At 46.4% G+C, this 26,762-nt stretch overlaps 4 protein-coding genes across 15 annotated transcripts; 1 reads left to right on the top strand and 3 right to left on the bottom strand.

Moving 5' to 3' along the window:
* Positions 1-989: 989 nt before the first annotated feature.
* On the bottom strand, positions 990-10,596 carry rab40c (RAB40c, member RAS oncogene family). The gene is made up of 6 exons (XM_040191063.2): positions 8,930-10,596; positions 4,595-4,655; positions 4,204-4,264; positions 3,994-4,071; positions 3,577-3,799; positions 990-3,423 (listed from the first exon to the last, which is right to left on the bottom strand). Exons 1-6 carry the CDS (start codon positions 9,081-9,083, stop codon positions 3,149-3,151), a joined length of 852 nt encoding a protein of 283 aa, XP_040046997.1. The 5' UTR covers positions 9,084-10,596; the 3' UTR covers positions 990-3,148.
* A 728-nt stretch (positions 10,597-11,324) lies between these two features.
* pigq (phosphatidylinositol glycan anchor biosynthesis, class Q) lies at positions 11,325-18,920 on the bottom strand. 5 transcript variants are annotated; one of them, XM_040191171.2, is made up of 15 exons: positions 18,838-18,911; positions 18,154-18,304; positions 16,921-17,123; positions 16,568-16,754; positions 16,121-16,308; positions 15,783-15,979; positions 15,417-15,548; positions 15,176-15,296; positions 14,955-15,081; positions 14,725-14,878; positions 13,782-13,893; positions 13,625-13,705; positions 13,248-13,362; positions 13,044-13,105; positions 11,325-12,955 (listed from the first exon to the last, which is right to left on the bottom strand). In XM_040191171.2, exons 3-15 carry the CDS (start codon positions 17,071-17,073, stop codon positions 12,803-12,805), a joined length of 1,782 nt encoding a protein of 593 aa, XP_040047105.2. In that variant the 5' UTR covers positions 17,074-17,123; positions 18,154-18,304; positions 18,838-18,911; the 3' UTR covers positions 11,325-12,802. The 5 variants fall into 5 exon arrangements, with proteins under 5 accessions (XP_040047105.2, XP_040047106.2, XP_040047107.2 ...); XM_040191172.2 differs by having other exon boundaries at positions 16,921-17,120; XM_040191173.2 differs by lacking the exon at positions 18,838-18,911 and adding an exon at positions 17,781-17,875 and having other exon boundaries at positions 16,921-17,120; positions 18,154-18,248.
* Positions 18,921-19,248: 328 nt separating this feature from the next.
* On the top strand, positions 19,249-26,591 carry eef2kmt (eukaryotic elongation factor 2 lysine methyltransferase). Of its 8 annotated transcripts, none has more exons than XM_078084194.1 (11): positions 19,269-19,433; positions 19,896-19,958; positions 20,040-20,120; positions 20,560-20,661; positions 20,751-20,884; positions 21,034-21,269; positions 21,462-21,599; positions 21,675-21,771; positions 22,428-22,770; positions 23,321-23,449; positions 23,555-26,591. In XM_078084194.1, exons 1-9 carry the CDS (start codon positions 19,314-19,316, stop codon positions 22,429-22,431), a joined length of 975 nt encoding a protein of 324 aa, XP_077940320.1. In that variant the 5' UTR covers positions 19,269-19,313; the 3' UTR covers positions 22,432-22,770; positions 23,321-23,449; positions 23,555-26,591. The 8 variants fall into 8 exon arrangements, with proteins under 8 accessions (XP_040046476.2, XP_077940324.1, XP_077940320.1 ...); XM_078084197.1 differs by having other exon boundaries at positions 19,271-19,433; positions 20,730-20,884; positions 21,034-21,288; ... (1 more) ...; positions 23,321-23,462; positions 23,555-25,075; XM_078084199.1 differs by having other exon boundaries at positions 19,271-19,433; positions 21,034-21,288; positions 21,980-22,770; positions 23,321-25,075.
* alg1 (ALG1 chitobiosyldiphosphodolichol beta-mannosyltransferase) lies at positions 21,767-26,209 on the bottom strand. The gene is made up of 13 exons (XM_040190537.2): positions 25,906-26,209; positions 24,911-24,988; positions 24,706-24,809; positions 24,362-24,510; positions 24,183-24,272; positions 23,946-24,059; positions 23,313-23,431; positions 22,957-22,995; positions 22,820-22,879; positions 22,640-22,750; positions 22,425-22,539; positions 22,226-22,301; positions 21,767-22,117 (listed from the first exon to the last, which is right to left on the bottom strand). The coding sequence occupies exons 1-13, from the start codon at positions 26,186-26,188 to the stop codon at positions 21,986-21,988; spliced, it is 1,470 nt and encodes a 489-aa protein (XP_040046471.2). The 5' UTR covers positions 26,189-26,209; the 3' UTR covers positions 21,767-21,985.
* Positions 26,592-26,762: the final 171 nt, after the last annotated feature.

Genomic DNA, 26,762 nt, shown 5'->3' with positions numbered 1-26,762 from the left:
TGTGTCTTTTAATTAATTTTAAGCAAACCCTCCTCCGAACTAGTAGACATCGTGACGCTGGTAACGGCCTTGATTCAAAGTCTGATAACTCAGAAACCATGAAGAACCTGCAGTAACAAAGTGAACAGAAGCTGACGTCGATACATTAAACTTTACTTCATTTCGAAATTAGGTAAAAAAATATTTTCATTGAGAAGTCCAAAAATGATGGCTGAAAAATAATTGGAGAAAAAGGTCAAAATATCACGTTGAAAAATATGAAAGAAATCTGAAAATTCGTTCAACTTCAAGGGAAAAAAAGTCAAGTGAAAAAAGGCAAAACAATATATCAAAAAATGTTTTCAAAAAGTCAAAACATGTAAACGTTGAAAAGAATTCGAAAAAAAGAACAAATATGTAAAAAGGTAAAATGTCGGAAAATAATAAATGTTTGAGAAAAAGATGTCTAAAGATGTCATGGAAAAAAAGTAAAACATGTTTTAAAATACCAATATGTCCATAAATATCTTGGGTTGAAAAATATTTAGAAAAAAGGTAAAAAATGTATATCTTTATTTGAAAATGTGTTCACACAAGATGATGAAGATGAATAAACGAGTAAATATTACATGTGGACATTTTTCAATCGTTGACGGTGTGTTCCTCACTTACACCGCGGGCCTGAACGACACGCGGTTCTAGAAGCCGGAACCGAACCTGCATTGTCTTCCGTCACATCTTTTGAAGAGAATTTCAGCGAAAAGATTTTTCTAAGCAAATTATATTTTGTGAGGTCAGATATGCATATCGTTCGCTTATTCTGATGTATTCGTACTTTTACAACGATGGGTTTTATCGTTTTGATGTTTAAATATTGATTTGTGGAGAAGATAAATATATGTCCCTATATTTGCCTCCAGTAGGAGGCAGCGTTCCCAAAAAGAAAACTCCTTAAAAAACCAAATCACTTCAACTGACCGGAAACAAAAAATCCACTGCGACAGCTTGACTTCAACATTCAATAGTTTTATTGTGAAAAAGGTCGAAACTCTTCAAATCCTTGAAACTGTACAATCAATAATTTAGAAAAAAGAAAAACGTTCAGGTTTGTGTTTGAAGTACACACACACACACACACGCACGCACACATGCAGACACACACACACACACACGCACGCACACATGCAGACACACACGCACACACACACACACGCAGACACACACACACACAGCAGCTTCAGCCGAAAACCAGAATAGTGTTTTACAAGTGTTGTTTTTTGTGCGAGTCGTGTCGTTATTGTCACAACAGTCTGCTTCTTTATACAAATACTTCCCCCTCAGAGTGCCCCCCCCCCCCCACCAAAAAGGCTGGATTCATGAGAAACAAGTCAACAAACACGGAGGAAGTCCTTAGAGAAGCAAAGAGGAGACGTGGAGGGAGAAGCTTATCAACAACAACAACAACAACAACAGCAGCAGGCGGGATCCTTGGCAACAAGTCAAACTCCTTCTTTGCAAAAACACTGGAATTCATTGAGGAGATTTCATGTTGTGCTCCTTTGAGAAGCAGAGTGTGTTTCTACTCATCTAAAAGCGACGGTTGCTAACGGAGACGTTTGTGTCCGGTTACAGAGACACGGACGTAAAGAACTAATCGTTTGTGTGAAACGAGACACATCGAGTTAAAGGTCGGTGAGTTCTGCATCAGCGCGTTAAAGTGGGGGGGTAAATATTCCCTGATGTCACATCCTGTTACTATATAAAATATCAAGTTGTGAGTCTGATGAAAATCAAATAATCAGAAAAAAAAGTGCACACTTAAAATAATTGTCAATTAAAGATAGAAAGTATTATATTATAATACATTTTTATACCCTCAATGACTCGATCAGTGCACGTATGAGTCAAACGAAAACAACAACAACAAGCAGCTAATTGTTTGTGTGATAAAGAAAGTCAAGAGAAGCTGAGGAAGATGAGGAGACAAGCCACAGCGAGCGAGAGGAAGACCTCCAGAGATCTATTATTCAGCAGCTATGAATCATGGGACAGCATGCGGGGGCGGGCGTGCAGATCACAGGAGAAGAAGAGCTGCTTCCTGGAGACCGAACACATTTCAGCAAAAATGAGCTAAATTAACTTTCACAAGTCGTCCACTCGTAGCTGCCGTTCCCCGCGGGCCATGAATGCAGCACGTGGGAGAGATCTTATCACATCAACTTCATTATATCGATGACAAACAGCTGTGATTGATTTAAACATATTGGAGGCGTTTTCTATTTCCCTTATTGTCGAATCCCCAACAGACCGAAACGAGCACAATAATAAGAATAATGAATTTTGAACTTTGTTTTCCGCTTTCCCTTCCAAAAACTACCCAGAAAAGAGTAAATCTGCCGCTGAAAATAGTCCCAAACTGCACCAGTTCCTCCTGTTGGCTCTGCATGAATGTTGAATGTTAGAGGGAAGTACTGTCACTATCGATTCATCTCCCGATGCCCGAAACCTCAAATACTCGACATCTCATAAGTAGAAAAACCAGAACGTTTCGTATTGTTGCTTCAGGATGAAATGAAAGTAAAACGCTTAAAGCGACTCACCGCTGACCTCCATCCAAACACCTCCACCTGATGTCTGAGCTGCTAAACAAACACCTGCTGCTCCCTGATGGCCAAACAAACTGATTCCATTAATACAACGGGAGGCCTTATCATCAAATCATCTGGAATCAAATCATCTGGAATCAGAAAAAAGTCTCCAAGTAAGAGTCTTCAATCAATAATCAAAACCGCCCAAATATTCTCCTCTTTAAATGATATGAATCAGCAAATAGTTTTGCATTTTGTCTTTAAAAAGGGGACGATTGAAAATCCTTTCAACGGAACAAACTGAGCTGGAGCTTTAAAAATGAGTCAATTCGTCAGTGAAACCACGACTTAAAAGTTCTAAAGATGAAGCCAGATTTGAGTCTCTCGTGTGCGAGGTGATTGGTCTCCGGACTGCGACTCCCACAAACCCCCCCGATGGGGTTTGTTGACAAATACAGAAAGAAAATGTTTTTTTTTCAAGTGGCAACCAGTTAAAAATAAATGTCACACGAAGGCGGAGAAACCTCCAACAGGCTTTATAGCGCCGAGCCGTAACCACGGCAACATCTCTCTCTGGTTGCCTAGGCGATCTTGCAGTTGTTGCGGGTGCAGTTCTGCGGCGGGCTCTGCGGCGGGCGGATGGACTTGGAGCGCTTCAGGCTGTTCCCCTTGGAGCCGCCCTGCGGGTTGGCCAGCGAGTAGGAGCGTCCGTGCATCATGACGGCGTTCATGCCGTTGGCCATAGAGAAGGACTTGAGGTGCGACTTGATGGCGACGGGCAGCGGCAGCTTGTCGATGAGGTGCACCGGCGTGCACGACACGATGGCCCGGCAGCAGAGGTCCTGCAGGCTGAACACTGCAGGGAGGGGGCTCGGTTAGAAGCGTTGGGGACACATTTTACGTATGCGAGAGAGCGGCGAGCTACCGCGTCCTGGTTTAAGCACATGAAAGGCGACAGGAAGTGGGCATTGAGTGACGCCACTATGGGACAAGAGGACCCTACGCTCACCTCGGTTGGGCTTCCAGAACTTCTCCATGCCGTGCCTCATGAGGACGATGCGCGACAGCTCCGTGAAGGACTCGATGACGTTGAAGTTGCAGAGCGGGCTGACCTCGAAGAAGGTCATGCCGTTCTTCTCGGCGTAGGCCCTGGCCTGCTCCGTGGGAACCTGCCGCTTGAAGGCCAGGTGGAGGCGGTTCCCGACCAGGATACGAGGCACGCCAGGAGCATGCTGGGAAATAAAAAGGAAGGAAAGCAGGAGGACGGAGTTAGCGTCTTTCTCACAGCGCTCATCCTCTCTGCTCCAATCAGCACGCAGAACACCAGCTGATCTGAGCTGGAGGTCAAAAGTCTATCTGACCCTCAAATGAAAAAGTAGTGAACATGAGTGGATCCCAATGACCCCCCCTGGTCTCCTGGTCCCACCTCATCGATCTCTCTGATCCACCGGTCGATTCCATCGAACGACCACCGGTTGGTGATGTCATACACCAGCAGGATTCCCTAAAGAAACACCACAACAACAACAACAACATCATCATCATCATCATGCGTGTGATCCAGACGCCCACGACGTGGACCTTCAGATCCGTGAGGTCACGCAGGTTCAATCTACCAGATGGTTTCGTTTCTCACCTGAGCGCCGCGGGAATACGAGCGGAAGATGGTGCAGAACCTTCCCTGACCCGACGTGTCCCTGGAGAGACACAAAGACACGTTAGAGACAGCAGACGTCCAAAACGTCAAGTAAACCTACACAATAAATATAGGAAACGTTCAAAAAGGATTTCAGAAGAAAGACGGTCGTGTTCTGCTGCTCGTGGCCGAAACATTCAGATTTAATATTTCTAAAATCCCTGAGGGGTCGATTCATTTCTTTAATCGGACATCGATCACAATTAATCACTTGATAAATGGCTCAATAAAAGGTTTGATCTTAATATAATAGATGAAAGGTGAATGGAAATGTGATTTAAACCAAAGCTCAGACACATGTTGGTGTGTGTGTGTGTGTGTGTGTGTTTACCAGAGCTCCAGCTTCACTCTCCTCCCATCCAGAAGGATGGTGGTGGTTTTGTAGTCGATACCTGTACAGAGGGGGGGGGGCATTATATTTAATAATAAAAATTTGCTATTTTTATGAATTAAAATAAAATGAGCTCAACAGAACAATGAGCCTGTGGTGCTTTGAGCTAAATGCTACCATGACAACGCTGATGATCAGCAGGTGTTTACGTGCACATTTTGTTAAGCAGTCGCACACAGCTGGGGCTCATGGGAAGGTCTGTCTCCACGTGACCATGTGAGCCAAAGTAATCACGGTTCATCCTGGGGGAGCATGAACGCCTGCACCACCCTTCATCTCAACCCATCTGACAGTTAGTTCACTGACAACCACAAATGAACAAGTGAGAGCCTCATGGTGGTGCTGCTTCACCTGCTGCTTCACCTGCTACGACGGCGTAAACGTTTCTGGTAGAGACCTATCAATCATTGTGTAGCCCCGCCCTAAAGCATCCCCTGCTTTATGGTCTGTTTGACTCTAAATGGACCATAATTTACTTGCAAGTAGAGTTTGAGACATAAACTCATGTTTACAGATTTCAGAGGGAATAAATACAGAGAGTAGAGTCATTTCCTCATAGACGTCTATGGGAGCGGAGGAGTCGCCCCCTGCTGGTCACTACAGAGAAGTAGAGTCATTTCCTCATAGACGTCTATGGGAGCGGAGGAGTCGCCCCCTGCTGGTCACTACAGAGAAGTAGAGTCATTTCCTCATAGACGTCTATGGGAGCAGAGGAGTCGCCCCCTGCTGGTCACTACAGAGAAGTAGAGTCATTTCCTCATAGACGTCTATGGAAGCGGAGGAGTCGCCCCCTGCTGGTCACTACAGAGAAGTAGAGTCATTTCCTCATAGACGTCTATGGGAGCAGAGGAGTCGCCCCCTGCTGGTCACTACAGAGAAGTAGAGTCATTTCCTCATAGACGTCTATGGGAGCAGAGGAGTCGCCCCCTGCTGGTCACTACAGAGAAGTAGAGTCATTTCCTCATAGACGTCTATGGGAGCAGAGGAGTCGCCCCCTGCTGGTCACTACAGAGAAGTAGAGTCATTTCCTCATAGACGTCTATGGGAGCAGAGGAGTCGCCCCCTGCTGGTCACTACAGAGAAGTAGAGTCATTTCCTCATAGACGTCTATGGGAGCAGAGGAGTCGCCCCCTGCTGGTCACTACAGAGAAGTAGAGTCATTTCCTCATAGACGTCTATGGGAGCAGAGGAGTCGCCCCCTGCTGGTCACTACAGAGAAGTAGAGTCATTTTCTCATAGACGTCTATGGGAGCAGAGGAGTCGCCCCCTGCTGGTCACTACAGAGAAGTAGAGTCATTTCCTCATAGACGTCTATGGGAGCAGAGGAGTCGCCCCCTGCTGGTCACTGCAGAGAATGCAGCTTTGACACAGGAAGCTTTAGCTTGACTCAGAACTGAAGGTTGCCGTCTGATTGTATACGATATATCAATTTGTTTCATAATTGACCACGTACAAAACTAAAAGGAGGCTTTTAGCTGCGACCTACGAGCCTTAAAGCATCGCAGCGCATGTTTGAACACAAACCACTCTGGACAGGAAACATTAAGACCCGGGCATGAAGAGAGAAATGCTTTAGACCAGCCAGCTCTTACGTGACTGCATCAGCGCCTGGCAGGGAGCAGCTGCTGGCTAACGGAATTACAAACATCGTCCAACTCTCCGGGCAGCACGAAGCCGCCGGCGAGCGAAAGTGCCGAGCTCGGGCTGAGCTAATTGAATTGCAGAGAGTGCAGGACTTTGTACCAAGTGCTCCGCTCCCACTGCCAGGGCCCCACTCAGATACCCCAGATAATCAATAGCTGCTCTGATGTCTCTGACCTCTGACCTCCATACCGAGGCTTCTATTCTGGGACTCGGCTTACGCGGTTGTTGTTCTTCGGATGCTCTCAGAGGCTTATAACGCTCCTCTTTGTTCAGCGGGCTGCTGAGTCCACGCTAGCTGGAGCACTTTGGACCTATTGGTCGTTTCCCAATAGGGGATCGATAGCACGTAAACCACCGACTGCATTGTGACGTTAACAGGAAGCACACGAGGAGACTGATGAGTCCGTGACGGAGCATCTCTCAGGGGGGTTCAGTTGGGTCCGACACGGAGAAGCAGGTTGGAGGAGCTCAAGCTGCCTCCTGCATATTAAATCCACTGCAGAAGCATCTGCTGGTGCTGATTACCATAATAAGGCGGGAGGGGACCTGAGGTCTTCCCCCGCAGAGGGGGGGGGGGGGGGGGGGGGGGGGCTCACGGTTGTGATTATAAGTATCCACACGTCTGATCAATAATACCCACAATCAGCAGCGAGGAAACGTAACAAACCAACTGGCCACCTGACATCCAGCAGAGAGCCAATCGTAGCCGGAGGACCCAGCCGACCAATCACACGCCGTCCTCGTTCTTCTCCTCCTGAAATATTAACGAGCTCTCCCCCCGCGCTGAGCCTCCCCCGCCGGAGGGGGGAGGATCAATAGCAGAGCTTCTGTCAGTCCTCCATATGCAACCATGTCCCATCAGTTAGGACGTGTTCCTCTGAGGGTCTCACAGCTCGTCTTCAGGGGGACGACGAGCTCTTGGGGTACATGAAAGAAACCCGGGAGTCAAACACGGATCCGTCTGCTCATCATCATCGAACTCGTCGATTTAGGATTAATAGATTGAAAAATCTCCATCAGAGCGTCCTGAATGGGCCTTCTGGTAAAATGTCCAAAACAGTCCAACACGGAGATTCAGTCAATCATCAAGACGGTTACTTCAGCTCATATTGATCCACTGAAGGTCATTTTTTAAATACCTTTCTCCTTACGATAACATATTAATATTTACTTCATGTTTAATGTGGCATTTTGTTTAACAACATGGTTCAAACCATTTAGTGATCATTCAAAATGACATCAAACATCTTTGATCCACCCGTTCAGATTCATTGCGGCGGTCCGATCAGACCGGTTCTGTTCGCTAGAAGGTCCGACTCCATACGCGTTGATTAAAACCAGCAGCATCACGTCCACTGATCAAGACCTTTATTACATACTGATAATACTGCCTGCAGTGAAACACACATGACCCAGGAAGAGGCTTCAACCTGCTGCCAGAGGAGACAGGAAGCCCGATGCAGTAGATAAGCTCCGGTGAAACGGACTCCTTCTGCTGACTCAGGGATATTTCGTAGACAGCTGATGGTCAAAACGACTCCGGAAACCTGATCTCGGAGGAGGTGTTCTCCACAGCAACTGATGCTGTGACGGCCTCCTCCCATCATCAAGGTCCTTCACCAGACCTGTTTACCTCCATCAGGGACGATTCGCTCGCCCTCACAAGTCCTCATCTGCGCGCCGCAAACTGTTTCACAGCAGACGTTTAGCATTTAAAAAGTCTCCTGATCATCTCAGTGCATCTGGGAGACCTTTGCGTCGAGGTAAACCTTCACACTGAGCATCGTTTCACCCAACAACAGGACGTGCATGTTTCCAATAGGCAGAATACAGTTGGGGGGGCGAGATGGATTTCTCACTAAAACAAGGCTTTTCTTCGGTGGTATTTTTAAATGCATTATTCATTCTTTCCTTTGTAGAAATGCAGCTAAAGTTGTAAATGATTTGAGGAAGATAAAAATAGTATAGCAACAACAAAGCAACCCTCAGGTCACGGGAGGAGAATCATCAATCCATAAATAATCACCGAGCTGCGTGACCAATAAAGCATTTAGATGATCAACAACATGATTTGAAAAGTCACTACCTACTAAAAAATGAGCTGACACAAACCAAAACCCTGTGGTGGTCTTCAAAGATGCTGTCTCTCTTTGATGGGACCGTGTGAGGAAGCGTGAGCAGAAGCAACCAACCAGCAGCTTCCTGCCGGCAGTGATCTGATAGTGGGGGGGGGGGGCAGATGATCTGAGCTCCCGGAGAGGGATCATCTGACTGGGCACGGCTCCATCAGCTTCACAGAGTTAAAGGAGCTTGTCGTTGTACTCTAGAAGGGGACAAATACCTCAGTCGAGTCCATGTACACACAGACCAGGACGCGCCGCTTCGGCTTCAGAATGGAAATGTTGTGTTAGGGAAACGGGAGGCGCGGCAGCAGACTCTGTGTTTAATAAAGGCCATTTTGTGGTGCAGATGATGGTTTAACACGCGAGCACAATGCGAGTACAGTCCTGTGTCATGAGCATCACACGGCTCATTGTGTGTCCTACGCCGTCCAGAACATGCACAGCTAGTATGTTCAAGACTGTTCCCATCAGCCGGCAGGACAGAGGACAGAGGACAGCGGTGACTCACCACTGCTGTAGGCATAGGGGGACTCGGCCGACCCGTCCTGCAGGCTGTCCAGGATCTCTCCTTTGCCCACGTCGCTGTCTCCCACCAGCAGGAACTTCAGCAGGTAGTCGTAGCTCTTCACCGGGCTGCCCTGGCTGACCATTGTGTCTCCCATCGGAGCCCGGGGGGGGTCCCAGGGTCCCGGGGTCCGATCACTTGAACCTGAGCGCTGGGTCGCGTTAGGCCATGGACGTCCGCCGGCTCTAAAAGTCCTGCAAACTCCGGGTGATGCTGAGAATAAAAAGGGCCTCACAGGGATGTCCTGGTTGAAAAACAACCTAGGAGCCAAAAATGTGTTTCTGAGAAGAACATCGTCCTTATTGATCCAGTAACGGTCAGAAGAATAAGAAGAATGATCAGTGAGGGGAACTTTAACTAGATGACTGACATCTTATAAATATGTGTGACTGCAATCTCACACTGAATTCCCTTCTTGATCCATAAAAACATAAAAGTGACAGATGAGCGTAGATCTGAAGGAGAAAACAATCAGAGTGTAACTGGAGCTGCATCCGGACGGGGAGGTCTATGTGGGCAAGATAAGCATGCTTATGGAATATTATACGCCTCTTTGCATTGCACGAGCAGATATCTCGTTTTCAAGCCAGCGAAACCACTACTTGAGATATCGTTTTGTTCCCCTCCAACAGAAACGCTCTGTGGCAAGTTAGCAGGGGAACAACAAGCTAGCACACTAGCTTAGCTAATAGCACCGGTGCTAACGGTGTCAAAGCGGACCATCAGACACGATAGTTGTTCAGAAAACAAAGACGCCGTCACGGGTTACTCGCTCCACCGCACACGTGCACGTGGCCGGTTTAACTCTGCTTCGCACTAGTTGAAAAAGAGACCGCTCACAGGAAGCTAAATGCTAATTTAGCTAGCACGTAGCTCAACTTCCCCCGACGTCTGAGTAAATGTCAGGGCCCCCTTGTCTTCATTTAGTCCGGGATGACAAAGATTCCCGTAACTTCGCTCCGTTCTTATCCGGAAAACCCCGATCTCTGCGAGAGGTCAAAAGTCTGTGTCCCTTTTAAGTCCAGTCCAAATCCCCGTAGGAGTACTGGGAAATCTCAGTCCGTAATTTGTCCATTTTCCTCCATGGCATTGAATCATAGTCACGCCTGTGACTGCTCCGGTACCGCGCTACGACACCGACTGAGCCGCTGACAGATCGGGCTGCTCCGCCTCCCTCGTTCCCGCCCTCTCACTCCAAGCCCCGCCCATCCACTCATATGATTGGGCGCTGTTTCCGTGGTTTGCTACGCAGGCAGGATTACATTGGCTGAGCCAAAACGTCAATCGAAGTCCAATGTCAACAACACGCCGATGGTGGTGAAGGGGGAACGTGGACAACAAAGGTGATTAATATCTCACTGAATACGCTTAGAACAATGGACATAACGCGGATAAAACACGGTTGAGTCAAGAAGTCAATTCTGAGAATCTTAAAGGGCATTAAGCAAAATCAAAGACAACATTTTGGTTGATTTTGGAGAACGTCAGTTTCACTCATCCTCATATAGGATGTGGCCTTAACATGACATCACTTATTACAATCCTGTAATATAGTATTTTAGTAAAACTTACTTTCTTAGAGGCAATAAAATATGTGTTGATTCCTGCTTACTTTGGAACTGTGGAGTGATTATTTGGTTGTTTTTATGTTTATTTGTGATGACACTAGGGGCACCAGGCGTTTAAAGGCGTTTTAGGTGTGTAAAGGTGATGCACCAGGTTGGCCCAAAGATTGATAAATTGTTATGACAAATGACACTGTTGCATATTATCCTCTGTTAAAATGCCACGAGACAGATTGCATGTTGTATTAAGTAAAAGTATGTAGTAACATTAATAACTTTGTGTGTGGCCGTATGAGTGTGTGTTTAAAGTTTTCACAACACGATGAGTCACCGAAGGAGAAACTCATTTTGTTGTTAAACTACTACTCTTTTGCTGATTAACTTCAGGATAAATAGATGAAATGAAACTCTGAGTTAAACTAAATGTGTAAAAAACACCCTGGGTGAAGCTTTTACTGCAAAACCTGTGCTTTTATTCTGAAAAGCACTCAACAATGTAGACCAGATAGATGGTCTCTTTCTGTACCAGTTATGGTTCACTGCTGGTAAAACTAATCCTGTTAAATAGCAAATGCGTTCCACTTGGAATAGATTCATAATGTATTGATATTACAGATAAGATGAAATAATATAAGACTGTCACAACATTAAAATGATTCTATTAACAGTTTATAAAGAGATAAGAGCCGTATGTCAAATAAGCACAGATTTTTATTAAGAGACAATGGAACACTTAGTTTGGATCAAAAGTGGTATGAAATAAAAGACCAATAGAAAGAAAAATACACATTTATTGAGAAATTTCAGGAAATCATCAGAAATCAACAAATTCATATTCAACCTGGATTGGGACAAAAACATGAAAACCATCAGCCGGGCACAATAACAATAATAATTATGATGGATTACTTTAAGTATTGTAGAGTTTGTGCTGAGTGAGGCATCGTGTTTGTTACAAAGGACAATATTGAACTGAAAACGACATAAATTGGCACAAATGCTGACAAACTGACCCAGAGCGGAATCCGTCTGGTTGTTATAAGGGTTTCCATAGCAACAGAACACAATGAGTGTCATCGTTTCATGTAGTAATAAAAACACAAATTATTAAACATATGAATAATAAAGATAAATCAGTCTGTATTATTTGACTTTTGCAAATACTTTAATAATATAAAATCTAAAAATCTACAACTATCTACACGATCAGTGCAGTTAACACATAAATATCGGATTTACGACAAGAATTCCTCACATTTTCCTAAAAAAAAAGAACTACCAATACAAATTAAATTCATGAACACTAATAGTTTAAAATCTAATTTAAGGTCCAACGTTTAATGGTGACCATGTTATTAAAACCAGAAATCGTGGGGTCGTGCTGTTTTCATGTGGCAGTAATACGGTATATGACTAAAAATATAAACGATAAATATAAAAGTATGACTAACTATCAGCGTTAAAAGTAAAAAGGGAATTGAATTAAAGTCTAAAGTAAGAAGAGATTTTTATTCATGGTTCAAATTATTTTAACAATGACAGAAAAAAATTGTGAATTTAACTCAAATATATATTGAAGATTTTCTGAGATTAAAGAGGTGAATTTCTGAGAAAATAAATCCAAATTTTCAAGAAAATTAAACGGCAAGATTCTGTGATTATGAAGTCACAGATTTACAAGAAAAATACTTTTGGGCCGTTTTGGGTTGAGGAACAAAATCCGTTCTCTTGTGGAGTGTGAAACCATGGCAACGGCCGCCTGAACGTTTGGTAAGGTAACAACGTCCTGTGAGCGAGTGAAGGTCCTGAACGATACATACAGGTGAACAGAAATACATACAATTCATATATTTTGCTCGCGGGTCACAACCTTCGTCTCAGAGAAGATCTTCTGCGAGTTATGTCTCAGATTGTTCCCCCCCCCCCTCCCCCGCCACGGCCTTTTAATTTGGTCCTTTAGTGAAGCTTCCGTGAAGGAAACACCAAGAATAAAAATGACTGAGTTTAATTTCATATCTGACCTTAACGAAACTGTAACAAAATAGATGGATAGATATAAACTTTATTAATCCCCAAGGGGAAATACTCATCTTACGATCACAGTTCTTACAACAGCAGGACCTGACTACTTGCTGGTTTTTAGGTTTACTGGCTCTAAAACATGAACTCCGATCAGAATCAGAAAGTACGGTGGCCTCTCAGGTTCAGTCCTTCCAATCGGACATGTCACTTCCCTTTCCTCGGAGCCCCCTCAGTCCGTCTTGGTGGTTTTGTGCCTCCAGGGGTAAACCAGCTCCCCAACAAACAGCTTCTTGACCAGGGCGGCCCACGAGTCTCTGGGGTAGCAGCTGTAGGTGGGCGTGCGGTAGGTCTGGACCACCGTGCTGCACTTCAGAGGGTTGATCTGAGGAGGAGAACGTACTGAGGAGGAGGCTCAAACATTACACATTAGAACAAGATCTTCAAAGCAGAAACCAAACGTGACCTCTCACCTCCATCAGCAGGTGGAGGGCCGTCCCAGGCTCCTCACACAGCACCCTGAACTTCACGCCCTCTGGAAGAGATCAGTGGTTGGATTCAATCAGATTACGTCCAGTCTGTAGATGTCTACGGTCTAAGAAGACTCCAGGAGGATCCTGTGAGCACTGGGTTTATTATCCTCTGGTCCTCAGACTCCAGGACGAAGCTCCACCTACCTGCCAGGCGGTGGTGGCGAGTGAGGCGGAGGCCCAGAGCGAACAGGGGGAAGGAGTTGATGAAGTCCACGCTGAGGTGGAGGACGCCCTGGAACAGCACCACCACCAAGCGCAGCTGCAGGACACGGGGACACACAGGCGTCAAAAACAAACACACCCCACCGGGAGCAGAAAGGGCAGGAGGCCCTAAACCACTCGAGAAGTTCTGGCTTGTAAATGTTCAGTCAAACGTGCAGGAGCCACCATGTGGCGCTAAGGGCAGAAGTTCTAATAATCTCCAGGGCAGTTTGACGGGAATAACATGCTCGTTACAGCGTCCAGAGGCAGTGATGGATCTGAATCACACTCGTGTGTATAATATAGATGGTTTCCTGCACCAGAGTGAAGACCAGGTAGTAGAGCGCCGTGGTGGGGAGCAGGAACAGCAGGATGGTGAAGAGCAGCGTGCCGATGAAGAGCTGAGGACAAGAGACATCCCAGTTAGTGGGTCTGTCAGTGTGTCAATGTGTGTGTGTGTGTGTGTGTGTCCGTCACCTGGTCCAGGTCGTAGGAGCAGGAGTCCACCCTTTGTCTCAGGACGTTCCACTTCTTCCCTCTGAAGAGCCTCCAGAGAGACGAGAGGCCGTAGATCTTCAGGCAGTACAACCTGAACACGGCACACCATAATATAATATATAGATATGAGAACATTAAACACTCATATGTACTGTTATAGGTTTGCTCACAGAAGTAAAACTGAATTATAAAAAATAACCATCTTTTCTCACCTCACCTTTAAATATGAATAAAAGAAAGAAGGAAAAGAGAAGAATTGGAAGTTATATTTATCTGTGGTTCATGTACAGGCCTCTTGTTCAATTATTTAATGTGCTAAATCCATAATTCATTGTTACATTCAAAGGGGAGTTCAAACCTTTTACGAGAAGCTTTTAGGAATAAAGGAGAGTAAATATAAAAATGATGGTCAGACCCCCCCATGAACTGTAAAATATCTATAAACTATTATTCTGGTATATTCTCACATAATAACAGCAAGAAGTCTGAGGAAAGGAGCGTGTCTCGGATCACAGCAGGAGGTATTTTTAGGTTCACGCATTCAGATTTAATAAGTCACTGACAAAGCCCCTTAAACTCATATTCAGAGAGCTGCTGGAGCATCAATATGCAGCGAGGACAGTTGGCAATATTTCATTTTGCTCCACGGATCTGTGGAGCAAATTCATAATTCATTCATTCAGATCCAAGAGCCTCGTCTCAGAGCTCAGCCTCCATCACACCACACGCCCGCAGGCAGAGTTCAGTTCATGACGGAACATCCTGAAGCGCTGATCACTTCTCATAAGTGAAACCTGCACAAAGCAGCCTGAACGTTCTCTGTGAAGCAGCAGATGTTCAGGGTGATGCCGTCAGTTCAAACCAGCGAAGTAGGACACCAAGAGCTACGACAGAGAAGCCAGAGGGAGCGCGGACGCCTCACCTGGCTCCGTAGACGTAGAAGCAGTAGATGTGGAAGGTGAGCAGGGCCACCATGTCAGAGAGCAGCGAGAGGGCAAAGGTCAGGCCGAAGCAGGCCGACAGGCCTCCGTACCACAGGATCCCCTCGACGAAGGGGGACATCAGGTGGACGTAGCCTGGGGGAGGCAGGAGGCGTGAGGAGGGGGTGGGGGGGGGGGCAGCTGAGCTCTGTGTGCTGTGTGCGAGACTCACTGATCCACAGGTGGATGTGATAGAGGAAGAAGCGACCCAGGACCTGGTCCAGGGCCCGGTTCATCTTCAGCCCAGCGGGAGCTCCCATCAGCCACTGCAGCAGCTCCTCCAGCTCCTTCGCCACATGCTGAGGAGGAACCGCACCGCTCATCAGCTACAGCTTTGTTCCACTTACGCTTCACAGCGAGGCTTCCATCAGCTCCGCAGAGAGGAAGTCGTACCTCAGCTGCAGGAAGCAGCGCGTTGGCCAACATGGAGATGTGCTCGTCTCTGTAGAGCCACCAGACCAGCAACATGCCCAGAGACACGTCCACCAGGAAGGACACCACCATGTTGGCCTTCCTACGGACAGACAGGGACAGAGACACAGAGTGTCACGGATTCATCTCTTTCTGACAAATGAATTAATAGTAAATAAATACTCAATCAGAAACATTCGGTGGGGTCTAAATCCCGGATCACCTCATGAAGTGGGCGTGTCCGGCGGCAGGCGTCCTGGAGCTCAGCGTCCTCATGTGTTCGCTTCTGTAGCTCAGCTGCACACACGTGGACAGCTTACTGGACAGGAAGCGCAGTGGGAAGAGGCTGAAGACCCTGAGGAGGAGACAGGGTGATGATGATGAGGGTGATGATTATGATGAGCATGACGATGAGGTTTACAGATCAGAGTCACTCCCCTCCAACTCCCACAGAAGGGAGCCGACGCCATGTTGGACAAATCTATTCTTAAGACAAGATCCATCGCAGCCAGGACACAGTGTCTCCTTGTCTCTACAAGACACATCTTATAAACGTGAGCAGGTGTCTTCAGGGCTCCTCCCCTCTCACCGGAGGTTACAGATCCAGGACCAGACGGAGAGCAGCCAGCCGATGAGCAGGCAGAGCGGGACGGACGCCTGCTTCAGCAGCTCCACGATGATGCTCGCCTCCCGTCCCTCCGTCTGCCAGTGGGTGGACTTCAGCGGCCCGTCGTCGTAGCGATCCAGGAAGAAGAGAGGGGCGCTGCTGGCCACAGTCCGGAACATCTGGACCGGAGGGGGGAGCTTGTAAACTGAGCTGACTACACACGTGCACTTCACTCTGCACGTCCTCTGGCAACATGTAAACAAGTGTTGTTGTTCCCTTTAGGAGGACTACAAACTGTGGAGACGACCGCCGGCGGCTACCTGTCTCAGCTCGGACGGGGGATCCGTTGTGGGGTGAGGAACTCCGTTCTCCACGGGGTGGAGCTGCGAGAACATCACCTTCTTCTGCTCGTAGTGGACAAAGATCACCTTCTCCTCCTCCTCCTCCTCCACTTCTTCATCACCTCCCTCAACCTTCTTCTTCGCTTCCCTCTGGACTACTTTTCCATCTAGTTAAATTAATTGTAAACGCTTGATAGTTTTCTTAACTTCCTTGAACAAAACACACTGCTGATGCAGAAACAGAAACTAAATGATACAGAAACTAAAAAACTCAATTAAAAACAACAATAACTCAATGAAATGAAAATGTGCTTCAGCAGTACATCAATAGTTTGCACAGGAAAGTAATCGTTGAATTGATTCTTTTCATGTTGCAAACAGAAACTAGTGGTGAGCAGAGAGCACAAGGACTGTAGAGGGTCTCACTCTGATCGCGGTGGACCACCTGGCAGGTGAAGCCCGTCTTGCCCAGCTCGCGGTTGATCTGGAGCCAGCGTTCCTGGGGGAAGATGGTGCTGAGGTCTCTCAGGAAGCTCTCCATGCCCTCCTGTCCGTCTTTGGGTAAACTCCAGGAGCCGAGCACCGACAGCTCCACCCCACTCTGAGCCTGCATCTACGCGGGGGGGCAGAATAAAGACCGTGTACCTTTTCTAATCCAGTAATGTTGTATCTTTGTTTGCATCAGCAATAAGAGGAGCAACAGTGTTATGATTCAGCAGATTTCTGTTCTTCTTTTCATCCAGAAGACCCAAACCCGGCCGGCCCGGTGTCGCACTGACCTTCTGGACGTACTGTTTGACCTGCCCCGGGATGAAGGGGTAGTGGATCACCGCCAGCACCACGGCCGAGTCGTGGCCGGAGATCCAGCGGCCGACCAGCAGGCCGCTGTCGGCCCGGTTACAGCACTGCGGGAAGAAGACCTTCAGCACCATGGCGTCAGTGGAGCTCCACGCTCAGCCTCCAGAAGCGGGTCCTTCCTCTGCTGCACACAACGTTCATTTTATTAAAACAAAAAAAACAGAAACGTAATGTTCATCCGCCTCGCGATCACTTGTGATTTACGCATTAAACCCACTGGTTCCTCCTGAAGACACATTTCCTGTAAAACACTACAAAACTGTAGTTTTAAACACCTTGATGATTTGCTCTACCGTTAACTTCATTCCACACCTTTTTAGAAGGGGGGGGGGGGGGCTGTTATAATGGTAGGGGAAACATTGACCCTATTTGTAGTTTCAAATACACTATGATTTATTGTTATAGATATGTCATAGAAAAGTACACAAGAAGAAATGCCCCCCGAAAAAACAGCTTCAATGTTAGTAAGTAATGTTAATTTAAATCGATGTATTATCACACCATAATATAGTATACTGTATTATTTTATATTCTAGTACTTTTACTAGTATGTGTACTGCTTCCACAACTGACCGTATTTCCAAAAGCGCAACAAAATAATTGTAATTACAGACCAACGAGATATTGATTTATAACAATTCCTGTTATTCGTGAGATACTCGTCTTCTGTGGAGTGATTCACATGAAAGTGTGACTGGATATGAATTAAAGGATATTAAATGTACAGATGTTTCTTTCGAGTTTGGGGGCGAGCGGAAATGAGCGGCGCGAGGCGGTTGACCTCCTTCGATGACCTTGACGTATTGACGGTCTCGCGCGTTGTTGTGGCAACACAGAAGGCTCGAGGCAGATATTGATGTCAGTGACGTCAGCGAGCTAGCAAAGAAAGTAGGTTAGCTTCGGTTTGTTAACGAAAAATAAAAGCGGGAATTTACAGATGAAATATGTTTATTTAAAAAAGGCCGAAGCGCATTATTTAAAAAGAGCACTTGAGGCCATCGTGTAAGATTGAGCCGTGAAGGTTTTCTCACCGGCAATAAGACACATTTGATTAGACGATAATGGCGCTACGTCATTTCACCAGAGGTTTAACATCCAACTGTCTAACCACATAATGGATTCCAGATACGTGTATTAAAATAAACCCTATTTACCTTCTTTAACACCACAACGCCATTTGTTACTTCGAGTAGAGTTCGGTTAAGCCGCCATATTGTTTGTTGACAGTCCGATGCATTAAGTGGTCCGGGGAGAAACGCGATGTTTACGTGTGTTCCGGTTATCTTTGTACATCCCGTCGAGTTGCTTTAAAAGATGAAAGCGAGGGAATCATTAAACGTTATTCATATTAAAATCATAAAGGTCTTTTTTCAACTGTCTCAAACGTGTTTTGAATCATTTCAGTAGGACTTGGCACTCAGGACAGTAGTGTTTATCGGATGTTTTGTTTATCTTTAAGTATAAAATAATACACTTTACACTAGCAAAAATGGAATTGGACAAAACAATCAACAAATATTACATCATGGTAACATACGTCTGAGAATAGTTTCAGTGGTTAACAGTTTACTAATAAAAGCAATATATGTATAAATACAAATATCAACTTATATTAACCTTAAAAACTTCACATAGTCAATTTATTTTTTGTACCAAACTTTCAGGACATTTCTGGCTCATTAAAAAATCCTTCAGTCCTAAATGTATTCAATTGATAATGTCGACACTTTAATCATTACTTAATAATCATGTACAATACTGCTACTACTATTGCATCTGCTACTACGACTAATAATAAGTATGATAATACCAATAATAACGACATGCTTGTTACTCACCACTAAAGGCTCAGTGTGTGTGCTGATGAGTTACTGGTGAATGAGGAGTTGGCCCAACCGTAAAGAGATTTATCTCCTGCTGCAGTGACATAGCAAGAAAAGAGCGGGATGCAAACCTCCAACCAGCGAAAATAAAAATCAAATATTCTTGAAAGATTGTTAACTTCAGACCCTTCAAGTACTAAATATCCTCATACGTCACTAAAATAGCTATTTTTTATCTTAGTGTGTCAAAACAAAACAGGGTTAAATTATTATTTTATATTTATTTAATCGTATTTGATGTATTTCCAATTTAATAAAAGCATATCCAACAATACATATACATACAATGATATATGTTTACATTTATAATTGTTTTATTTCATGCATTTTATGTACACTAAAAGAAAACTACAATTCCCAGGGGTCTAGCGTGACAAGATCGCGATGCCTTGTGGGTAAGCCGGAAGTAAACACCGACACGTTGAGGGAACATGGAGGGCTCAGAGCCGGACCGACCCGCAGAGAGCGATGCGGTGGAGAAGACGGATGTCTTACGGGACTTTCAGGCGTCTTTCTTCGCGATGAGGCGTCTGCGTTCTTTTCCCTGGACGGTGAGCACCAGAGACGTCTTCGTGTGACGTCAGACGAGCGCCTAACCAAACATGTGTCACTGCTTCACCGGTCCGCGGATTCTCCTGTGTGAATGTTTTATTGAACCCTTTGTGGGCTTAAAATGGAAAAGGAACATAACAGGCGACTTTAACTAGCTCTTTTACGTTGATTTGTTCAAATGTCATTTTGTTGTTTTCAATTTTTAATATTGTATTTGACATGAAATCCAGGGTGTAGTAATGTGTTAAAAGATCACAATTGATTAATATATTTTACATATCACACAAGTGTTGGCTGATAAAGGAAGGAGGCAATAGCTTTTGTATTAAAATTATTGTATCCAAATTGTGGGGAAATCCTTAACACTTTACTCATGAATAAGTGTATTTAGCAAATACATCTCATCAAAGACGTTAAAAAGCTTCAGAGTTTATAACTTATAACAAATTTCTACGTTTCAGTTTTTAGAAAAATATCTAGAATGCAACAAATCGTCAGATCTGATTTCCGACATCCTAAAACAGGTGAGTGAGCCGCTGTCGGACGTACGATCATAAAGAGTTTTGATACGATGACCGATAGGGAGTCTTTTGTGTCTTTGACAGACCTGTCTTCACTCTCTGAGCCGGACGTGTCCTCCTTCGGTCAGATACAGGAAGCGCTTCCTCTCCGAGCTCATCAGGCGGGTCAGTTTCTGAACCACCACTTTGTTTAGTTACTTTAATTTGTTCTTGTTGATTATTACAGAATCTCCCTTTAATCAACCAGATTATTCAGTCAGTTTTTTATAAATGCAACACACGTATTTTGTTTTAATGTAAAAGCAAAGATTCCATTAAACTCATGGTCACACGCTTATTAGAGACCTGTCAATCACAGTAAGCTCCACCCTAAAGCGTCCCCTGCTTTATGTCTGTTTGACTCTACATGGACCGTAATTTACTAAATGACCATCATGCTGTATTAAAGAAGACTTGAAACTAGAGACTGAGACCATAAACTTATGTTTACAATGTTTACTGAGGGAACAAATAAGTCATGTTCTCATATAGGACCAGAGGAGTCGCCCCCCGGTGGTCATTGGAGAGAATGCAGCTTTAGCTTTGGCTTCTCGTGTCCCCACAGGAGGAGGCGGCGGGCTGTGAACCGCTGGACGAGCTGTACGACGCGCTGGCTGAAGTCATCGCCGCTGAAGACACGACTGAGTGCTACAAGAGCTACCTGCTGGTACCCATGAAGCAATACTACCTATGACGAGATGAATAGAAACAAATAGCGCCAACACAAGTAATTAGTATTCATTTCGTGCTCTGCAGCCCGGCGGGGGGGCCGTCAGTCTGCTGGAGAGCGTGGCTCTGATCTCGGAGGGGACCACCGGTCTGGTGACGTGGGAGGCGGCTCTCTACCTGGCTGAGTGGGCTCTGGACCACCGCCACACCTTCACCGGCAGGTACCCCAAACAAGCCTCCACCATTTTTTTCAATATAAAATATATTTTTTGATTTGGCAAAAACACAAGATATTTTGCATTTTTTTTCAAAACATTTCTTCCCCTGATATTGTTTGGGGAACTTAACCCCGCCCCCTTTGGTCCCTCAGGACGGTCCTGGAGCTCGGCAGCGGCGTGGGTCTGACCGGCGTGGCCATCTGTCGCTCCTGTGGCCCGAGCAGGTACGTGTTCAGCGACTGTCACCCCGAAGTCCTGCAGAAGCTGAGAGGCAACGTGCGGCGAAACGGGCTGACTGAGCCGGCGGCCGCGGTGGAGGAGCTGGACTGGACCACCGTGACGGGGGCGCGGGTCGCTCAGGTCGGAGCCGACGTGGTCATCGCTGCAGGTCAGAGTCCAGAGGGCCGGTGCGTCCCAGAGGATTCGTGTCGGAGAGTTTGATGGAGTTGTCTGGTGACTTTGTAATCGGATCCATCGATAATAAAGAAATCTTGATCCTCGCTGCTTAACAGAAGTTGGTGGAAAACGATCACAAAGATCAGCCTCCCTGAGATGCAGATGTTTCCTCCCTCTGGTGCAGATGTGGTGTACGACCCGGAGGTCGTGGAGAGTCTGGTGAAGCTGCTGTCTGAGGTCCTGAGGGGTTCGTCCCCGGAGCTCCTCGTCTGCTCCACCGTCAGGAACCAGGAGACGTACGGCGGCTTCAAGCAGCAGCTCAGTGAGAGGAACCCGCTCAGTAAGTCAACGACTCGTCCAACATTCACACCTTTCTGACGCGCTCTTATTTTGACAGGAGGCGCCGGGATCGAACACCGCGTGATGTCGGGCGACGTCAGCCGGGTGTTTCATTACGACAGAGTCGCTCCAGTAGAAATAATCTCACTGTTCAGGTGACACAATAAAGATTTTATATACAAATGTACATCGTATCAAAGTCCTTTTTATACATTCAGGTAGAAAACAAACAACGGAATGAAAAGGTTTTTAGGTCCTAATAATAAAAATAATAAGTATTAAAGATGCTGATTTACAATCCTCTTTAGTCAGTAACTCCATTCAGATACGTTTTATTCTTAATCTTGGCGTCGGTGGTTGAAGGTCCTGTCAGGGCGGCGCAACCAGCGGCAGGACGGTCTGGTCCCAGTTGTCGTCCCAGCTCTGTCCCCTGCTGGTCCGCAGGTTCCTCCTGAAGTCTCCCAGTCTGCCGTCTGAGGAGGGAAACCCTGAGAGGAGAGACTGTGACACAGGGAGGGACGTCCTTTAGACTAGGAGACAGAGACACTGTACTCAGTGCTGGGAGGGGTCGGAGGTCGTATGAAGTCAGAAGAAGCCTCTTGCTCGCACCTTGAGCTGCTCGGCGAGCTCCTGAGAGTCTCTGAAGATCAGACCGTTCTCCTCGTGCTTCACCAGCTCGTGTAAACTGAGGACAAGAGACCGAATCATCATCATCACACAAGCACCAAGTCTAAATCCCCGTCTTTAACCATCTGAAGTGTTCGTCCCGTGTGTGTGTGTGTGTGTGTCTGTGTGTGTGCGCTCTCACCAGTTGAAGTGGATGGCGCAGACGGGCAAGCAGCAGCCAAACATGTCCACCACCTTCATGGGTAGATCCAGACCGCTGGACGACTTGTGGAGACAAACACCCAGATCGGCTGAACCTGAACACACACACACACACGTTTTTAATGGCCTTTTTTAATAGAGGTTCAGACTTTTATTTTGAAACAGCGTTTCAAAACGTTTGTGTCCTCCTCTCACCCAGTAAGACGGGGTAGTCCTCTGCCTCCAGCCACGGGGTGCAGATCTTCACGTGCTCCAAACGAAGGGAGTCGATCAGCTTCATGTAGTGATCCTTCTGAGGACCCCTACCTACACGCACACGCACACAGGTAAGCCCCGCTCCAGAGACAGGACAGACATGGACTCACACTCACTCACCTGTGATGACACACACCAGTGGTGGCAGAGCGGCTCCTGCGTTGATGAATCCTTCGTAATCTGTCGAGGACGGATCCACCGATGAGGAACAAACTTTCAACAGAAGAAGATCCGTGTTTTTAGAAAAGCTGTCGTACCTTCAAGGGCGTCCAGGAGGACGGAGAAGTCTTCGTCCTCTGGGGAGAGAGACGACACAGGTGTTACATCAAAATAAAAGCTCTGAGGATCTTCAGAATGATTACAAAGCAGTAAGAAAATTCAAAGAGTTTTAAGTTTTAAGCGACAAAGACGCCGCTCGTTGGTTTGCGGATGTTTTGATGTGGGACTTCGGCCATCTTGTTTTTCGATAACTAGTCAACAGGAAGCGACCATATAAGGACTGAGGAGGACGTATACGTCGCTGTTAGAGACCTGTCAATCAGTGTGTAGCCCCGCCCTAAAGCAGATGGTTATACTATGAATTAAAATCGTATTTGATAATCTCTTTTTCCACCTGTCCAGCTGGTGCTGCTGAGCAGCAGCGCCGGTCGCTCCGCCCTCAAGGTCACCGCGTCCCCACTGAGGTCACGGACGGAGAAGGCCGTCCCCTCCACCCGCTCGTCCTCCTCACACCTGGGGAGCACACGGCAGGTGAGGCCAAAAGGTGGAGAATCATTGGGCAATTCACAAGAAATAATTGGAATATTAAAGGAAAAAACATGATTAATAAACTTGTTTTTTCTGTTGTTACGGAAGCTCGTCCCCCACAGACGCCGCTAAACAGCAAACGTACATTTTAACGCAGCGAACGGAAAGCTTTAAAAAGGACACAATTACCCACAATCCTTAGCGTGTGAGAACACGAGAGAAAAGGCTCCAGGCCGTCGGCTGAGAAGCAACGACACTGGAACGAGCTTCACCTTCTTTCACTTTAGACTTTTATCTCAGACACTTTTCCCAGAATTTTACGAATCTCTCCGGCACTGTAATTCTGACTTTAGTTTCGCTATGATTTAACTGTGATCTGCGTTGCCATGGTGACTTCGGGTCCTCCCTCTGAAGCCCGTGGTTCTATGTTCTATCTCTCTATACTCCCGCGGCCGCACGGGGGAGACGAGCGCTGCGAGCGAAGGGCGCGTCGTCTCACCCGCTGCTCTGGAACTGAAGATGGGCGTCGGCCAGCCGGACGAAGAGCTCGTGCCTCCTCTTCACCGGCGTCTCCCTGAAGACGGAGGCCGGCCGGTCGTACAGCGTCGTCGCCCTGGAAACAGTCACAGCGCTCTGTCTCCGTGATGCTCGCACACACAGGCGGCGTCGGGCGACACCACCTCAACCTCGTGAAGCTTCTTTACAGCCACTTCTGCTGGACTAAAAACCGACGTACCCGATGCCCCAGTTCTTCTGCAAGTCGTCCTTCATCGCCGCGGTAACGCACAGGCTGTGAGCGGCCAGAGGGCCGAAGAAGTGCTCGTACCTGGGAGGAGCGAACACCGACAGAGAGGGTTCAGGGGTGGGTGTCCTCGCCGATCGATCTGGTCGATCGCTGATCAATAAGCCTCTCACCACTTGGCCAGCCGGACCAGCGGGTGCGCCGCCCCGAGGCTCAGCGCCATGATGGTGAAGCCGTAGTTGTGCCAGTCGACGACGAACCTGCTGCCGCGCAGGACGCACACGAGCCAGGCCACCGCCATGCCGGGCAGGCCAGGAGGATTCTGGGGAACCACAGAGGGGCGGAGCTAAGTTCAGCTTGTGCTTCTAGGTGATGTTGTTATCCGATAGTTTCTGTATTATAAGAGCAGGAAACATTAATCTGTGTTTCTGAAAATGTTCCAACAGGTTCATTTATTTGAATTCAGAGCGTCAATATGACAAAGTACACAGAAAGTACACCAAGAGAAGTTAGGTACCTGCATCAGTATGTGAGACTGAGTCTCCATCTTCAGCAGAACAAGAAGAAGCTGCAGAGTCTGAAGAATCACCTTCGTCACATACGTGAAGATCTTTGGTCCAACTGAGGAAGAAGTACATGTTGTACTTTATATCGCACTACATCTCAGAAGGACGCTGTACTCGAATGTACTACATGTCGTTACTACCCGTTGTACTTTGTACCTTGAACTCCTTTCACTTCTCTTATGGGCTCCATCTTTATTCTCTCTTGTCTCAGAACGTCTTCGTGAGGTTTCGTTTCTAAAATGAGAAGAGCAGAAAAAAATAGTTTTATTCATTCTGAGCTTTTTGAGAATATTTATTAATTTCACTATTTTTACAAACCAACCAATCTGATGATTATTGGAGGAAATGATCCTCAGATTAATCGATCATAAAAATAATGAGCTCCAGTTTATGAGCAACAGAATGATATATTAGAATATACAACAGCATGACACAGCTTGAATACTCCATTTTAATGATACTACTTATATACTTTTACTGAAGGACATTTTCCTGTAGCAGGGTATTCCTACAGTATTAGTAATTACTGCGAGTATTTCTTTTTCATGCTAGTACTTCACTACAGTGTGGAATAGTTGTTTTTATTCTAACAGTACTTAGCAGCAGTAGCAGATGTTTTACACTGCGGTAATAGTGTAATTTTCCAGTATAGTATTTAGTACAGAGTACTTTCAAAGTGTGGTAACGGTATACTAGTAATACTTCACACAACTCTCTTATAAATGTAAATGGTAATGGTCTGTACTTGTATCGCGCTTTTCTAGTCTTCTGACCACTCAAAGCGCTTTAACACTACATGACATCATTCACCCATTCACACCCATTCACACCCCTTCACACACTGATGACAGGAGAACCACACACAGTGACACCTGCCATCAGTAACTAACATTCACACACTGTAGTCACAGCTACAGGAGCCATGTTGGGTTAAGTGTCTTGCCCAAGGACACAACGGCATGCGGGTTAGCCGGGCCTGGGATCGAACCGACAACCCTCTGATTGGAGGACGACCTGCTCCCCACTGACCCACAGTCATAACATTGAGGTATTATTAGAATAAATGACACTTTATTATTGTTTTTGAGTGCTGCTGTTGGGGACGTGGAGGAAACAGGTGCATGAATGACGTAACGAGGGTTCACTCTTACCTGAGAACCCCACAAAGGTCACGTGATATCCGTGTTTGCTGAGGGACAGCGCGTGATACTGCATCCGGGGACTGCGACCCAGATCCCCCAGGACCAGCACGCAGACCCGCCGCTCGGTCCCGTCGTCCCGCCGCCGCAACCACAGCGACGCCAGTCCGGTGGCGACGGCCAGAGACACGACCGGCCACGTTACACCGGAACCGGGGGCGAACAAAGCCGCCGAAACGGAAGAAATCACAGCAAACGCGACCAGAATCGCCGCGCCGGTGCAGCGCGTCGCCATGTTTGTTTGTGGTGGGTGATGACGTGGCTCAGCGGAAGAGGAGGAGCTTCAGTTTAAAGGGACCGCGGACTTTACGGTGCGTTTAGGTACAGACGATAGGGATGGAATTTCTAAAGCAGTATTAATTTATTATTTTTCAACTGATCACTCCCCTGCACACCCTCTCTACTCTCTACTCCACCTGTACACACCCTTGATCACTTTCACACACACTCACAGTACACTTGTGTAGAGTATCTGTTCGCCTGTGGACTTAATTTGTAAATGTGATGTTCATCCATATTTCTTGCACTTTGTAAATGTTTCTCTTGGCAGATAAATGGTTCTGATTCTGATAACTTGAAACTTCACTCATTTAGGGATGTTTTGTTTCTTTGTTTAGGAATAAAATGGAAAAAACGGGCTCTTGTTGTCAAACAAGCTTTGTTTATCCGGGTGTGTGTTGCTCCAATAAATCTCCGTGAATTGAAGGGTCTGAATCTCCAGCGTGTTGTGTGTTTCTGGTCTGTGAGGGTCCTCATCACGACTCAAATAAAGTCAACAAGATAAACATTTTATAGGAATATAGTTAAGG

Source organism: Gasterosteus aculeatus, chromosome 11 (assembly GCF_964276395.1).
Source record: "Gasterosteus aculeatus chromosome 11, fGasAcu3.hap1.1, whole genome shotgun sequence".
In the NCBI taxonomy this organism is placed as follows: Eukaryota; Metazoa; Chordata; class Actinopteri; order Perciformes; family Gasterosteidae; genus Gasterosteus; species Gasterosteus aculeatus.
This window is presented reverse-complemented; position numbering and strand designations above follow the sequence as displayed.

Excerpts from the sequence above, each read along its gene's own strand:
- rab40c (XM_040191063.2), bottom strand. The coding sequence starts at position 9,083 with ATGGGAGACACAATGGTCAGCCAGGGCAGCCCGGTGAAGAGCTACGAC. Across the intron at positions 4,072-4,203 it reads CGTATTCCCGCGGCGCTCAG|GGAATCCTGCTGGTGTATGA; the intron begins GTGAGAAACGAA and ends GTGTTTCTTTAG. Across the intron at positions 3,424-3,576 it reads GTTCTGGAAGCCCAACCGAG|TGTTCAGCCTGCAGGACCTC; the intron begins GTGAGCGTAGGG and ends CCCTCCCTGCAG.
- pigq (XM_040191175.2), bottom strand. The coding sequence starts at position 17,073 with ATGGTGCTGAAGGTCTTCTTCCCGCAGTGCTGTAACCGGGCCGACAGC. Across the intron at positions 13,894-14,724 it reads TTCTACGTCTACGGAGCCAG|GTTGTACTGCCTGAAGATCT; the intron begins GTGAGGCGTCCG and ends TGCCGTGTTCAG. Across the intron at positions 13,363-13,624 it reads ACTACCTGGTCTTCACTCTG|CTGCGCTTGGTGGTGGTGCT; the intron begins GTGCAGGAAACC and ends CGTGTCCTGCAG.
- eef2kmt (XM_040190541.2), top strand. The coding sequence starts at position 19,314 with ATGGAGGGCTCAGAGCCGGACCGACCCGCAGAGAGCGATGCGGTGGAG. Across the intron at positions 19,434-19,895 it reads TGCGTTCTTTTCCCTGGACG|TTTTTAGAAAAATATCTAGA; the intron begins GTGAGCACCAGA and ends TCTACGTTTCAG. Across the intron at positions 20,121-20,559 it reads TCTCCGAGCTCATCAGGCGG|GAGGAGGCGGCGGGCTGTGA; the intron begins GTCAGTTTCTGA and ends GTGTCCCCACAG.
- alg1 (XM_040190537.2), bottom strand. The coding sequence starts at position 26,188 with ATGGCGACGCGCTGCACCGGCGCGGCGATTCTGGTCGCGTTTGCTGTG. Across the intron at positions 24,810-24,910 it reads AGAAGTGAAAGGAGTTCAAG|TTGGACCAAAGATCTTCACG; the intron begins GTACAAAGTACA and ends CTTCTTCCTCAG. Across the intron at positions 22,880-22,956 it reads CCTCCTGGACGCCCTTGAAG|ATTACGAAGGATTCATCAAC; the intron begins GTACGACAGCTT and ends CGTCCTCGACAG.